Source organism: Cherax quadricarinatus, chromosome 29 (genome assembly GCF_038502225.1).
Source record: "Cherax quadricarinatus isolate ZL_2023a chromosome 29, ASM3850222v1, whole genome shotgun sequence".
NCBI lineage: Eukaryota > Metazoa > Arthropoda > Malacostraca > Decapoda > Parastacidae > Cherax > Cherax quadricarinatus.
The window spans coordinates 18,022,307-18,038,550 of record NC_091320.1 but is presented as its reverse complement, the minus strand read 5'-3'; the positions used below and the strand labels follow the sequence as shown (position 1 = coordinate 18,038,550).

General features: G+C 41.1%; 1 protein-coding gene across 14 annotated transcripts in view; it reads right to left on the bottom strand.

Moving 5' to 3' along the window:
- The window catches only part of LOC128705333 (sphingomyelin synthase-related protein 1), a 344,236-nt gene extending 331,378 nt beyond the window's left edge, over window positions 1-12,858 (bottom strand). For 4 of the 14 annotated variants that reach the window (XM_070089639.1, XM_070089640.1, XM_070089641.1 and 1 more), the window contains exon 1: window positions 12,536-12,858. Coding sequence is in view for 1 of the 14 variants with exons in the window: in XM_053779191.2 (XP_053635166.1) it covers window positions 12,297-12,312 (16 nt within the window). In the remaining 13 variants the exon portion in view is untranslated. Of the gene's footprint in view, window positions 1-12,296; window positions 12,466-12,535 lie in introns of those variants that run through there. The other 10 variants (XM_053779188.2, XM_053779193.2, XM_053779189.2 and 7 more) reach the window with 6 other exon arrangements.
- Window positions 12,859-16,244: the final 3,386 nt, after the last annotated feature.

Below are 16,244 nucleotides of genomic sequence, written 5' to 3'. Positions count from 1 at the left end.
CATGAGGGCTTTTGAATCTAGCAGAACACCACTGAATCTACTGTAATGCACCACTATTACTTAAAAATGTCTACTTAACCAGAAAAAGAGCATAATGAAAATAAATGGTCATGACATCAGGCAACACAGTCCAATAGCCATTTAGGTTTGAGCAAATAGTTTCTGGTCTAACAGCCTGAGCAAAATACATTACCATATATACTGTAATGTGATTTAATTTCATCACAAATGTACTTTGTGAGCACCATATAAGTACAGTGGACCCCCGGTTAACGATTTTAATCCGTGCAAGAGGGATAATTGTTATGCGAAATAATCGTTATGCGAATGAATTTTCCCCATAAGAAATAATGGAAATAAAATTAATCCGTGCAAGACGCCCAAAAGTATGAAAAAAAATTTTTTTTACCACATGAAATGTTAATTTTAATACACACAAACTGAAAAAGGCATGCACAATTACATGACACTTACTTTTATTGAAGATCTGGTGATGATTGATGGGATGGGAGGAGGGGAGAGCATTATCTTCTTACTGTTTAGAAGGGGAATCCCCTTCCATTACGACTTGAGGTAGCAAGTCCTTTTCCGGGGTTACTTCCCTTCTTCTTTTAATGCCACTAGGACCAGCTTGAGAGTCACTGGACCTCTGTCGCACAACAAATCTGTCCATAGAGCTCTGTACCTCCCGTTCCTTTACGATTTGTCTAAAATGGGCCACAACATTGTCATTGAAATAGTCACCAGCACGGCTTGCAACAGCTGTGTCAGGGTGATTTTCATCTATAAAGGTTTGCAGTTCAACCCACTATGCACACATTTCCTTAATCTTTGAAGTAGGCACAATGGATTCCACAACTGGCATAGGCTTCTCAGGGTTAGCCCCAAACCCTTCAAAATCTTTCTTAATTTCCATACTAATTCTCACCCTTTTTACCACAGGGTTGGCACTAGAAGCTTTCTTGGGGCCCATGGTCACTTATTTTCCAGAAACAGCACCGAAAACACTGTAATAATACGAAATATTCCGAGTGTATGCTTGGATGTTACCGCGGAGGCTGGCTGGTAAACAATGGGACGGGCGGCACATGTGAGGGCACATTGGATGCGTCTCGGACGAAAATCGGTGAGCGGGTTTTTAATCGGTATGCGCGGCAAAAATTTTGCGATAAAAGTAAGCGGTATGCGGAAAAATCGCTATGTGATGCCATCGTTATGCGGGGGTCCACTGTACATACAATGAGGCTGTCAGTGCTACAACATTCCCCACAGCCACGTACCGAGCCACTTTCTTCATTTGTGCGTAACGTATTTCACAGCGTCCAAGACGCTATTTTTTCCCAAAATAAGCAAGAAAATTTACCCAACATCTTGGAGGCCAAAGTACCGTTTAATTTTTTTTCCAAAATTTAGCCAATCAGAAATGTTCACCGTAAAATATGGTAATTCATATCTGCAAGCCAACATACCAAGGTTCCATAGTCTATGTGGAAGAGAATAAAGATTTCGTTCAGAATGTTAACCCTTGAGGGTCCAGAACCCCAATCTGAAAAGTGTCCAGGATCCACGAAATGGAAAAAAAAAAAATAAAGAAACTTATGAAATGGTAGAGAATCTTTTTCTGGAGATAATAAAACAAAGTAAAGGTCCTCCATCACAAATCCGGCATCATTGGGACCTGTAGTGTGCCGGATTACTGAGTTTGCCGAATTACAGAGTGGTTAGGTTAGAATACACTTAATAAAATAAACCAACTTGACTTACACAGTTCATTAAACATCGGCAAAAATCAAACATTTCTGTTACTTTGAGCTCAATTTCAAGGTACTTTTCATCATGAAAGCAATCAAAATCATGTCTATTTCTGTAATATATCTTCCGTTCTAACAAATGAGTCCAAAAAAATGAGAATACAACCATAAAAACCATACGAAAATATACTGCAAAGAGGCGGCTAATGGCTGAGAAGTTAACTCCCTTATTTATCGTCCGTCTTTTTTATTTTTGTTGTACGTTAAGAAGCCTCTTTCCATCATACATTGCCCAAGTTTCAATGAGATAGCCCAACAAACAACCGAGACAAAAAATATTTACCAAAAATCATATATGGCAAGCCCAAGCAAGGTACTGGAAATAAGTCACTGACTTTTCTGGGTTATCCTAGGTTCTCTATACATACACTGCTATGTATGATAATCCATGTAACTGTATTTGCGTATACCTAAATAAACTTATTTAATTCTAGTCTGTCAACCGAATACAAGAAACCGCCCATTCATTTATTTCAACTACCCAATAAAGTGGTCAGAAATTGGCAATTTGGCCGATTTCACACAAATTTCAACAGATGCCAATTTCAAAATAGGATCCAGAATAAACAATGTAGACATTCCTGGCATTAAAATAGCATTTTCTCTGTTCATTAGTCACGGCTACAAGCCCCTCTTACATTACTCTTGCTTTTCATTTGGAATTTTTATTCACACAAAAATAGAAGAAGTTTTACTGTTATGCAGACTGCTGCATTATTGTAATAATTGTATAAATAATGTCAAGCCATTCTTGACTGGCAGGCGGACAGGTATTGGACGGTGACGTCATTTGTTTATTCTTGAGCAGCGCTAAAGAATAGAACATTTTTGCTACTGTGAGCGCAATTTCAAGGTACTTTTCGTCATGAAAGCAATCAAAATCATATCTTTTTTTTTTTATTTATCACACTGGCCGATTCCCACCAAGGTAGGGTGGCCCGAAAAAGAAAAACTTTCACCATCATTCACTCCATCACTGTCTTGCCAGAAGGGTGCTTTACACTTTAGTTTTTAAACTGCAACATTAACACCCCTCCTTCAGAGTGCAGGCACTGTACTTCCCATCTCCAGGACTCAAGTCCGGCCTGCCGGTTTCCCTGAACCCCTTCATAAATGTTACTTTGCTCACACTCCAACAGCACGTCAAGTATTAAAAACCATTTGTCTCCATTCACTCCTATCAAACACGCTCACGCATGCCTGCTGGAAGTCCAAGCCCCTCGCACACAAAACCTCCTTTACCCCCTCCCTCCAACCTTTCCTAGGCCGACCCCTACCCCGCCTTCCTTCCACTACAGACTGATACACTCTTGAAGTTATTCTGTTTCGCTCCATTCTCTCCACATGTCCGAACCACCTCAACAACCCTTCCTCAGCCCTCTGGACAACAGTTTTGGTAATCCCGCACCTCCTCCTAACTTCCAAACTACGAATTCTCTGCATTATATTCACACCACACATTGCTCTCAGACATGACATCTCCACTGCCTCCAGCCTTCTCCTCGCTGCAACATTCATCACCCATGCTTCACACCCACATAAGAGCGTTGGTAAAACTATACTCTCATACATTCCTCTCTCTGCCTCCAAGGACAAAGTTCTTTGTCTCCACAGACTCCTAAGTGCACCACTCACCCTTTTCCCCTCATCAATTCTATGATTCACCTCATCTTTCATAGACCCATCCGCTGACACATCCACTCCCTGTATTCACTTTCAATTTTCTTCTTTTGCACACCCTACCAAATTCATCCACCAATCTCTGCAACTTCTCTTCAGAATCTCCCAAGAGCAGAGTGTCATCAGCAAAGAGCAACTGTGACAACTCCCACTTTGTGTGTGATTCTTTATCTTTTAACTCCACGCCTCTTGCCAAGACCCTCGCATTTACTTCTCTTACAACCCCATCTATAAATATATTAAACAACCACGGTGACATCACACATCCTTGTCTAAGGCCTACTTTTACTGGGAAATAATTTCCCTCTTTCCTACATACTCTAACTTGAGCCTCACTATCCTCGTAAAAACTCTTCACTGCTTTCAGTAACCTACCTCCTACACCATACACCTGCAACATCTGCCACATTGCCCCCCCTATCCACCCTGTCATACGCCTTTTCCAAATCCATAAATGCCACAAAGACCTCTTTAGCCTTATCTAAATACTGTTCAGTTATATGTTTCACTGTAAACACCTGGTCCACACACCCCTACCTTTCCTAAAGCCTCCTTGTTCATCTGCTATCCTATTCTCCGTCTTACTCTTAATTCTTTCAATAATAACTCTACCATACACTTTGCCAGGTATACTCAACAGACTTATCCCCCTATAATTTTTGAACTCTCTTTTATCCCCTTTGCCTTTATACAAAGGAACTATGCATGCTCTCTGCCAATCCCTAGGTACCTTACCTTCTTCCATACATTTATTAAATAATTGCACCAACCACTCCAAAACTACATCCCCACCTGCTTTTAACATTTCTATCTTTATCCCATCAATCCCGGCTGCCTTACCCCCTTTCATTTTACCTACTGCCTCACGAACTTCCCCCACACTCACAACTGGCTCTTCCTCACTCCTACAAGATGTTGTTCCTCCTTGCCCTATACACGAAATCACAGCTTCCCTATCTTCATCAACATTTAACAATTCCTCAAAATATTCCCTCCATCTTCCCAATACCTCTAACTCTCCATTTAATAACTCTCCTCTCCTATTTTTAACTGACAAATCCATTTGTTCTCTAGGCTTTCTTAACTTGTTAATCTCACTCCAAAACTTTTTCTTATTTTCAACAAAATTTGTTGATAACATCTCACCCACTCTCTCATTTGCTCTCTTTTTACACTGCTTCACCACTCTCTTAACCTCTCTTTTTCTCCATATACAGTGGACCCCCGGTTAACGATTTTAATCCGTGCAAGAGGGCTCATCGTTATGCGAAATAATCGTTATGCGAATGAATTTTCCCCATAAGAAATAATGGAAATCAAATTAATCCGTGCAAGACGCCCAAAAGTATGAAAAAAATTTTTTTTTACCACATGAAATGTTAATTTTAATACACACAAACTGAAAAAGGCATGCACACTTACATGACACTTACTTTTATTGAAGATCTGGTGATGATTGATGGGATGGGAGGAGGGGAGAGCATTATCTTCTTACTGTTTAGAAGGGGAATCCCCTTCCATTACGACTTGAGGTAGCAAGTCCTTTTCCGGGGTTACTTCCCTTCTTCTTTTAATGCCACTAGGACCAGCTTGAGAGTCACTGGACCTCTGTCGCACAACAAATCTGTCCATAGAGCTCTGTACCTCCCGTTCCTTTACGATTTGTCTAAAATGGGCCACAACATTGTCATTGAAATAGTCACCAGCACGGCTTGCAACAGCTGTGTCAGGGTGATTTTCATCTATAAAGGTTTGCAGTTCAACCCACTGTGCACACATTTCCTTAATCTTTGAAGTAGGCACAATGGATTCCACAACTGGCATAGGCTTCTCAGGGTTAGCCCCAAACCCTTCAAAATCTTTCTTAATTTCCATACTAATTCTCACCCTTTTTACCACAGGGTTGGCACTAGAAGCTTTCTTGGGGCCCATGGTCACTTATTTTCCAGAAACAGCACCGAAAATACTGTAATAATACGAAATATTCCGAGTGTATGCTTGGATGTTACCGCGGAGGCTGGCTGGTAAACAATGGGACGGAGCGGCACATGTGAGGCTGGCTGAGGGCACATTGGACGCGTCTCGGACGAAAATCGGTATGCGGGTTTTTAATCGGTATGCGCGGCAAAAATTTTGCGATAAAAGTAATCGTTATGCGGAAAAATCGCTATGCGATGCCATCGTTATGCGGGGGTCCACTGTACTCTTCCCTCCTTGCATCACTTCTACTTTGTAAAAACTTCTCATATGCTAACTTTTTCTCCCTTACTACTCTCTTCACATCATCATTCCACCAATCGCTCCTCTTCCCTCCCGCACCCACTTTCCTGTAACCACAAACTTCTGCTGAACACTAACACTACATTTTTAAACCTACCCCATACCTCCTCGACCCCATTGCCTATGCTCTCATTAGCCCATCTATCCTCCAATAGCTGTTTATATCTTACCCTAACTGCCTCCTCTTTTAGTTTATAAACCTTCACCTCTCTCTTCCCTGATGCTTCTATTCTCCTTGTATCCCATCTACCTTTTACTCTCAGTGTAGCTACAACTAGAAAGTGATCTGATATATCTGTGGCCCCTCTATAAACATGTACATCCTGAAGTCTACTCAACAGTCTTATCTACCAATACATAATCCAACAAACTACTGTCATTTCGCCCTACATCATATCTTGTATACTTATTTATCCTCTTTTTCTTAAAATATGTATTACCTATAACTAAACCCCTTTCTATACAAAGTTCAATCAAAGGGCTCCCATTATCATTTACACCTGGCACCCCAAACTTACCTACCACACCCTCTCTAAAAGTTTCTCCTACTTTAGCATTCAGATCCCCTACCACAATTACTCTCTCACTTGGTTCAAAAGCTCCTATACATTCACTTAACATCTCCCAAAATCTCTCTCTCTCTCCTCTGCATTCCTCTCTTCTCCAGGTGCATACACGCTTATTATGACCCACTTCTCGCATCCAACCATTACTTTAATCCACATAATTCTTGAATTTACACATTCATATTCTCTTTTCTCCTTCCATAACTGATCATTCAACATTACTGGTACCCCTTCCTTTGCTCTAACTCTCTCAGATACTCCAGATTTAATCCCATTTATTTCCCCCCACCGAAACTCCCCTACCCCCTTCAGCTTTGTTTCGCTTAGGGCCAGGACATCCAACTTCTTTTCATTCATAACATCAGCAATCATCTGTTTCTTGTCATCCGCACTACATCCACACACATTTAAGTATCCCAGTTTTATAAAGTTTTTCTTCTTCTCTTTTTTAGTAAATGTCTACAGGAGAAGGGGTTACTAGCCCATTGCTCCCAGCATTTTAGTCGCCTCATACGACACGCATGGCTTACGGAGGAAAGATTCTTTTCCACTTCCCCATGGACAATAGAAGAAATAAAGAGGAACAAGAGCTATTTAGAAAAAGGAGAAAAACCTAGATGTATGTATGTATATATATATGCATGTACGTGTCTGAAGTGTGACCAAAGTGTAAGTAGGAGTAGCAAGATATCCCTGTTATCTAGCATGTTTATGAGACAGAAAAAGAAACCAGCAATCCTACAAAATCATATCTATTTCTGTAATATATCTTTTATTCTATCAAATGAGACCGAAAAAATGAGAATATAACCATAACAACCATACAAAAATATAACAAAAAAAAAAAAAGGGCACAATACCGGGACTGGAACGATACACAAATAACCCGCACATAGAAGAGAGGAGCTTATGACGACGTTTTGGTCCGACTTGAACCATTTACAAAGTCACACTGTGACTTTGTAAATGGTCCAAGTCGGACCGAAACGTCGTCGTAAGCTCCTCTCTTCTATGTGCGGGTTATTTGTGTATACAAAAATATACCACTAAGCGGCCGCTAATGGCTGAGAAGTGAACTCCGCTATTTATGGTCTGATTTCTTTCATTTTTGGTGTATGTTAAGAAGTATCTTTCCATCATACATTGCCCAAGTTTGAATAAGATAACCCAACAAACAACTGAGAAAATAATATAATAATAATAATAATATCTTCATTTACTACACGTACATGTACAAGTTATACAGGCATAGCTGACATCAGTGACATACTACTGTATAGAAAGCTGGTTGTTATGCAGAGTATTTCAAGAAAATTAGGTCAGTGTCCCAGGATAACACCCACACTAGTCGGCTAACACCCAGGTACCCATTTACTGATGGGTAAACCTAGACAACAGGTGTAAAGAAACACGCCTAATGTTTCTACCCTGGCTGGGAATCGAATATTTACCAAAAATCATATATGGCTAACCCAAGCCAGGTACTAAAAACAAGCCACATTAGCTTTTTTGGGGTTATCCTAGGTTCTCTACACATATGCTGCTATGTGTGATAATCTATAGAGAAAATAACTTTTTTGTTTCAGGTTTAAGGTGCAGTACGAGTGTATATCACAGTTAGCCCTGTGCTATACTCTGTTTTCTCTAATATAAGCCCCCATGACAGGGATAGGAGAATGGTATTTGTATGCCATATATCCTCTTCATACCTCCGTCGAACTGCTCGGTATTATGCCAAATATTATTCATTCTGGAGTATTTAACATGTTTTATATTATTTATATTGTTTCTTATGTCATATTAGATCAATTGTGATAGGAAAATAAGCTGTAGTGTTGATATTAGCGTAATAATAAAGCATATTCTCCTGCTTCATGAGACTGAGCTCATGGCAACCGACAGTGGCCTCAAAGCCACCTTATCTTTAATGGATAATGTACTGTGTAGGTGCTTTACATAATGAGAAGCATTTCTTTTATTCATTGGAACCATGGCTAGGGCTAAAAGTAAGCAGGTTAAAACAATAAATGGAGAAAAAGAAATTGGAATGACTTATGCAGCAAGTAGCGCCACCAAACAATACCAGCAGGTTGGTGTGGTGACCCTGGAAATTTGAAATTATGCTAGCCAAAATTAGTGCCGAATAACTGAAGGAACCGAATAACTGATTGCCGGATTTGATGGCGGACCTGTATGATATTTGATGGAAAAATGACAAAATTACGCTATTGCAAATTCTGTCGTGTCAGCAATATTTACACATGAACGATTTTGCCCACTTTAATGCCTATTTTAGGTCAATTACATTGTACTAGTCAAAATTTTTTTAGCTATTTTGCTAGCATGCCTTCTATTTCATCAATTGAGCACAAGAAACCACCCAATCAACTATTTCAACTACCCAATAAAGTAATCAGAAATTGGTAATTTGGCCAATTTCACACAAATTTCAAAATATTCTAATTTCAAAATACGATCCAGAATAAACAATGCAGGCACTCTTGCCACTAAAATAACATTTCCTCTGTTCATTACCTACACTTCCAGGCTTTACATATAAATTCCATTTTTATTTTTTCACACAATGAATTTTTATTCACACCAATACTGTAATAGTAATTGTATAAATAATGTCGGTGCATTCTTGAACACATATCAGACCCACCAGTTGACTGTATTGGACGCATGCTGTAATTTGCTCACTCTTGAACATCAGCAAAAATCAAACATTTCCGCTACTTTGAGCTAAATTTCAAGCTATTTTCAGTCCGGAACCCAATCAAAATCGTCTTTATTTCCATAATATACCTTCCATTCTATCAAACGAGACCAAGAAACCATGAATATACCCATATAAAACATACGAAAATACAGCACAAAGTCGCTGTTTTAAACCAAAAAAAAAGTCGCACTTTTCTCATTATGTACTGCATGCTACAGGATTCTTTTTATATGGTGCACACTTACCACACAGACCCATTCTCTCGTATCTAGGCCCAAATTTACCACTGACGTAGTACTACAACACAGACTTTGGCTTTAAACCCATAGAACAATGGCACAGACCCCTCAGGAGTTAATAATCCAACCTGGAGGGTTAATAACCCAGAAAAAAAAAACAATCATGTCATTAGACTAGCTTATTTCTGTTGGGGATTCTCAATTCTCTTCCCCAAGATGTGACCCACAAGTCAGCTGACACTCGGGTACAGTACCTACCTACTGCAAGGTGAACTGAGGCAAGGAAACTTGTCAATTTCCACTCATCCCAGGACTGAACTCCAGTTTTTAAGTGCATGAGCTAAGGTCACTACCAACTGAGCCACCAAGCCTCAAGGAATATTATTATTAGCTAATGTTAAAGTAAAGGCCTCATTATAAATGGTACATTATTTACCACATTTTCCGGCTTAGAACCCCCCCCCCCCCCCCGGTGGAAAAATCACCCTGCGCCTTGTATGTTCAAGGTCAGGGTAAAGGGTAGGCTTTGGGTTACACTTTAGCATAAAGTAAGAGGGTAATTAGCCCTTGAATACTTTACTTATCTAGTTATTATTCTGTTGTGCACCTTCTAAGCCAGAAAATACGGTACATTCATTTAAAATAGAAGTATGCTATTTACACCCCCGGCATAAATTATTTATGCAAACTGTTATATGGAAGATATTAGCAAAAATTATACATTTATTTGAGCATGTCAGAGGCAATCAATAATTAGTACCAAGTCGTAATGCACCACTTGGACAATCACTGTAAATGCAAACTAAGATGCAAAGATGTGCTATTCCCACACATTGTATATCAATGGCAGAGCAAGAGTAATTAAGCTACATCAGGTTGCTTTAGGCTGGGTTCTGTTAGGTTACATTATGTTTCTTACCATATGCATAAAATGCAAGTATGACCATGACAAAACCAATTTAATATCAGACATTTTAAGGAATAAATTATCAATCAACTCACAAGAACGTTCCCTCAATAATTATATTTACATTCCTGTATAGAAAACCTATAGGAATCATACCTTGCTTGGGGGGATGGATCCAAGGAAAGAGGAGTTTCAATACTTGGAATTAAGACACTCGCCACTATCATGGACCTCCATAACAGGGCAAGAATCTACAATGCTTCTATTTATTGTAATGTTTCACTAACCAGTGGCTATCAATCCAAACAGTGAATTTACTGTTTAAGCAATGGTAAGGTGATCAGTCTTTCAGCCTTGATAGCTACTGAGTTCCTCAGTCTCCATCCTCCTGGACCTACTTTATGTTCATTAAACTGAGGAACTGATCCCCCCAAGCTACCTCATCTCATCTTGTACAATTTAATCTTTGTATAGGGGTGGCAAAGCCAATGGTTAACAAAAAAGTTTCCACAAAGATACTCCAAGTGTTACACACATTTTAGTCATTTATGTGTCAGTTTTATTTATGTGCCAATAATATAATAATGCTGTGTGCATAGAACACAAAACACATATTATTAACCCATAACACAAAAAAAGCAAGCAGTGTTGATTGTATTTATTAATGTATCAGACCCATACAACTACCTAGTAACAAATGGATAGACAAATACACGAGTAATAATGACTGGGCGAGAGGTACGCATCATGAACTAACAGACCTACTGCAGTACTTGTGCTGCTCTACACCTACACTACTGCTGGTCTCTGACCCCTCAGTCAGTGACTGCAGACACTGCTTGAGGCTGATGGTGTGAAACTCCCCAAGAGATAATGGGAGTACCTCTGGAGCATGCTAGGATAGCTGAAAAAACTAAATACAGTAGAATGTGATCCTTTGACAACCCCAATGAAAACTGCCCTCAATGGTAATAAGTCACTGACTTTTTTGGGTTATCCTAGGAAATTTACAAATTACTATCTCTCAGTCCACAGCAGGATTCAAACCTGCACAGTCTGCATCAATGTATGCAGTACTTAAGCCACTCGGCCAGATCTGGGATCTGGCTCAGCTGGTAAGTAGTGAATACTTTGATGTAGTGTACGCAGGTTCGAATCCCACTGTTGACAGAGATAATGCTTGTAAATAATTTCACCCATTTGTGAATTGTTAAGCATATGTTACTATGTATAATAATTTATATGGACTTGTACCTAAATAAAGTTACTCAAATGTTGCATTCCCAGGGACTCTTTCAAGTCGCTAATAATTTAGCAGCCACTGAGGTCAGGCCTACTGGGCAATAATTTGATAATGACTTAACTTTTAAAGATTACTTAACATATACATTACAATGCAATTCCCTTTTTTAAAGCAAGGGACCAAGACATTATGATCAAATTATCACCCAATAAGCCAGATGTCGAGTGTTCATATATTATGTTTGAAAAAAATCCGAGGGACAAAACACTCAAAGGATCACATTAAAGTGTGTATCTTTTCACTGTTGGATTTCATACCATTTCTCTGCGCCCTAGTATGGTAGCCAGAAGGACCACTATACTAGGGTCTTGATCCCCCCAGGTAATGTGGGGTCAAGACCCAGGGAAGGCACAGTGATGGAAGGAGGGGAAGAAGTGGAAGTATCTCAGGAGCATCTCTGGAAATTCCTAGTATGGTAGCTACAAGGGCCACTACACTATGGTGATGCTGTGAGTCACCTACCCAGGGAAGCCTGTCTACACAGTAGTGGAAGCGACTCTGGGGCACACTAGTATGGTAGCCACGAGGACCACTATACTATGGTCTTGACCCCTAGTCACCCAGGGAAGCCACTGTGATGAGAGTAATATATGAAGCACCTGTGGAGCACCTATGGAGCACACTAGTATGGTAGCCACAAGGACCACTATACTATGGTCTTGACCCCTAGTCACCCAGGGAAGCCACTGTGATGAGAGTAATATATGAAGCACCTGTGGAGCACCTATGGAGCACACTAGTATGGTAGCCACGAGGACCACTATACTAGGGTCTTGACCCCAACTCACCCCGGGCCTCGAGCATCAACCTCACCACTTCCACCACCTTATTATTGGGCAGCAGCGCACGTGATGACAGTAGAGGTGTGGTAGCGGGTGTAGTGTGGGGGCTAGAGCACCACTGGAGACACACACACAATGTTATCAGCAACACCACCGGCAACACCACAACTGTCAAACACTCGCCCCACTTACACCACTATTTACCCCAAACTTACCCAGTTTTCCGGCCAACCTTCCCCACTTACCTTATTCTAAACTACGGGGGGAAGGACTAAGAAGCAAGGAGAGAGACTGGTGAGGCTGGTGGGCGGCGTAGAGGCAACAAATGAGACGTGTAATCTTCAGAAAATAGCCACTGGTGTTCCGGCCGCCATTACTGGGTGAGCGTCAGAGACGTGGACGATGGTTCCACCTCCACCTACATCACTACACTCCTTCATATATACCTCTATTATACCCTCAACCTCAACTCTCACTCATCCTCACAACACATCCTAAATTGCTACCATTTGCTGCTCTCTCCAAGCTATTATTTTTTCAGTCATCAATTGCCATATTGAACCACTTGTTCAAGGATCGTAAATGGAATAATGTGTGAGTCATTAATATTCTATTCTATTCAGCTCTCTCTCTCTCTCTCTCTCTCTCTCTCTCTCTCTCTCTCTCTCTCTCTCTCTCTCTCTCTCTCTCTCTCTCTCTCTCTCTCTCTCTCTCTCTCTCTCTCTCTCTCTCTCTCTCTCACTCTCCTTCCTTTCTTTTTCTTTCTTCCTCTCTCTCTCTCTCTCTCTCTCTCTCTCTCTCTCTCTCTCTCTCTCTCTCTCTCTCTCTCTCTCTCTCTCTCTCTCTCTCTCTCTCTTAACCAATGCAATATTCTTTGCAACACTATGCAACCAAGCAACAGGTCCCAATAGTTTATAATGGAAATAAGATTGTGCATACCTGAATAAACTTACTAAGTCACTTTGACTTTCTTGGGTTCTCCTGGGTAATTTACACCTGTGCTGCTGTGTATGATAGTTTATGTAAGTGTATTTATGTGTACCTATACCTGAACAAACATACTTATGTTGACACCACAGGAGTAATATTACATACATACATAATATATACCTGGAGTTTACCTGGAGAGAGTTTCGGGGGTCAACGCCCCCGCGGCCCGGTCCGTGACCAGGCCTCCTGGTGGATCAGCGCCTGATCAACCAGGCTGTTGCTGCTGGCTGCACGCAAACCAACGTACGAGCCACAGCCCGGCTGATCAGGAACTGACTTTAGGTGCTTGTCCAGTGCCAGCTTGAAGACTGCCAGGGGTCTGTTGGTAATCCCCCTTATGTGTGCTGGGAGGCAGGTTGAACAGTCTCGGCCCTGACACTTATTGTATGGTCTCTTAACGTGCGAGTGACACCCCTGCTTTTCATTGGGGGGATGGTGCATCGTCTGCCAAGTCTTTTGCTTTCGTAGTGAGTGATTTTCGTGTGCAAGTTCGGTACTAGTCCCTCTAGGATTTTCCAGGTGTATATAATCATGTATCTCTCCCTCCTGCGTTCCAGGGAATACAGGTTTAGAAACCTCAAGCGCTCCCAGTAATTGAGGTGTTTTATCTCCGTTATGCGCGCCGTGAAAGTTCTCTGTACATTTTCTAGGTCGGCAATTTCACCTGCCTTGAAAGGTGCTGTTAGAGTGCAGCAATATTCCAGCCTAGATAGAACAAGTGACCTGAAGAGTGTCATCATGGGCTTGGCCACCCTAGTTTTGAAGGTTCTCATTATCCATCCTGTCATTTTCCTAGCAGATGCGATTAATACAATGTTATGGTCCTTGAAGGTGAGATCCTCCGACATAATCACTCCCAGGTCTTTGACGTTGGTGTTTCGCTCTATTTTGTGGCCAGAATTTGTTTTGTACTCTGATGAAGATTTAATTTCCTCATGTTTACCATATCTGAGTAATTGAAATTTCTCATCGTTGAACTTCATATTGTTTTCTGCAGCCCACTGAAAGATTTGGTTGATGTCCGCCTGGAGCCTTGCAGTGTCTGCAATGGAAGACACTGTCATGCAGATTCGGGTGTCATCTGCAAAGGAAGACACGGTGCTGTGGCTGACATCCTTGTCTATGTCGGATATGAGGATGAGGAACAAGATGGGAGCGAGTACTGTGCCTTGTGGAACAGAGCTTTTCACCGTAGCTGCCTCGGACTTTACTCTGTTGACGACTACTCTCTGTGTTCTGTTAGTGAGGAAATTATAGATCCATCGACCGACTTTTCCTGTTATTCCTTTAGCGCGCATTTTGTGCGCTATTACGCCATGGTCACACTTGTCGAAGGCTTTTGCAAAGTCTGTATATATTACATCTGCATTCTTTTTGTCTTCTAGTGCATTTAGGACCTTGTCGTAGTGATCCAGTAGTTGAGACAGACAGGAGCGACCTGTTCTAAACCCATGTTGCCCTGGGTTGTGTAACTGATGGGTTTCTAGATGGGTTGTGATCTTGCTTCTTAGGACCCTTTCAAAGATTTTTATGATATGGGATGTTAGTGCTATTGGTCTGTAGTTCTTTGCTGTTGCTTTACTGCCCCCTTTGTGGAGTGGGGCTATGTCTGTTGTTTTTAGTAACTGAGGGACGACCCCCGTGTCCATGCTCCCTCTCCATAGGATGGAAAAGGCTCGTGATAGGGGCTTCTTGCAGTTCTTGATGAACACAGAGTTCCATGAGTCTGGCCCTGGGGCAGAGTGCATGGGCATGTCATTTATCGCCTGTTCGAAGTCATTTGGCGTCAGGATAACATCGGATAGGCTTGTGTTAATCAAATTTTGTGGCTCTCTCATAAAAAATTCATTTTGATCTTCGACTCTCAGTCTGGTTAGCGGCTTGCTAAAAACTGAGTCATATTGGGACTTGAGTAGCTCACTCATTTCCTTGCTGTCATCTGTGTAGGACCCATCTTGTTTAAGTAGGGGCCCAATACTGGGCGTTGTTCTCGATTTTGATTTGGCATAGGAGAAGAAATACTTTGGGTTTCTTTCGATTTCATTTATAGCTTTTAGTTCTTCCCACGATTCCTGACTCCTAAAGGATTCTTTTAGCTTAAGTTCGATGCTTGCTATTTCTCTGACCAGTGTCTCCCTGCGCATTTCAGATATATTGACCTCTTTTAGCCGCTCTGTTATTCTTTTCCGTCGCCTGTAAAGGGAGCGCCTGTCTCTTTCTATTTTACATCTACTCCTCCTTTTTCTTAGAGGAATAAGCCTTGTGCATACATCGAGTGCCACCGAGTTAATCTGTTCTAGGCATAAGTTTGGGTCTGTGTTGCTTAGTATATCTTCCCAGCTTATATCGGTTAGGACTTGGTTTACTTGGTCCCACTTTATGTTTTTGTTATTGAAGTTGAATTTGGTGAATGCTCCCTCGTGACTAGTCTCATTTTGTCGGTCTGGGGCTCCTCGCATACATGTCTGAACCTCAATTATGTTGTGATCTGAGTATATTGTTTTTGATATGGTGACATTTCTTATCAGATCATCATTGTTAGTGAATATGAGGTCTAGTGTATTCTCCAGTCTAGTAGGCTCTATTATTTGCTGGTTTAAATTGAATTTTGTGCAGAGATTTAAAAGCTCGTGTGAGTGTGAGTTTTCATCAGCGCTGCCTCCTGGTGTTATTTCTGCAACAATATTATTTGCTATATTCCTCCATTTTAGGTGCCTTAAGTTGAAATCCCCCAGGAGCAAGATGCTGGGTGCAGGAGCTGGAAGATTTTCCAGACAGTGGTCAATTTTTAACAGCTGTTCCTGGAATTGCTGGGATGTTGCATCCGGAGGCTTGTAGACTACCACAATGACTAGGTTTTGGTTCTCGACCTTTACTGCTAAAACTTCCACTACGTCATTTGAGGCATTAAGCAGTTCTGTGCAAACAAGTGACTCTGCAATGTACAGGCCAACCCCCCCCTTT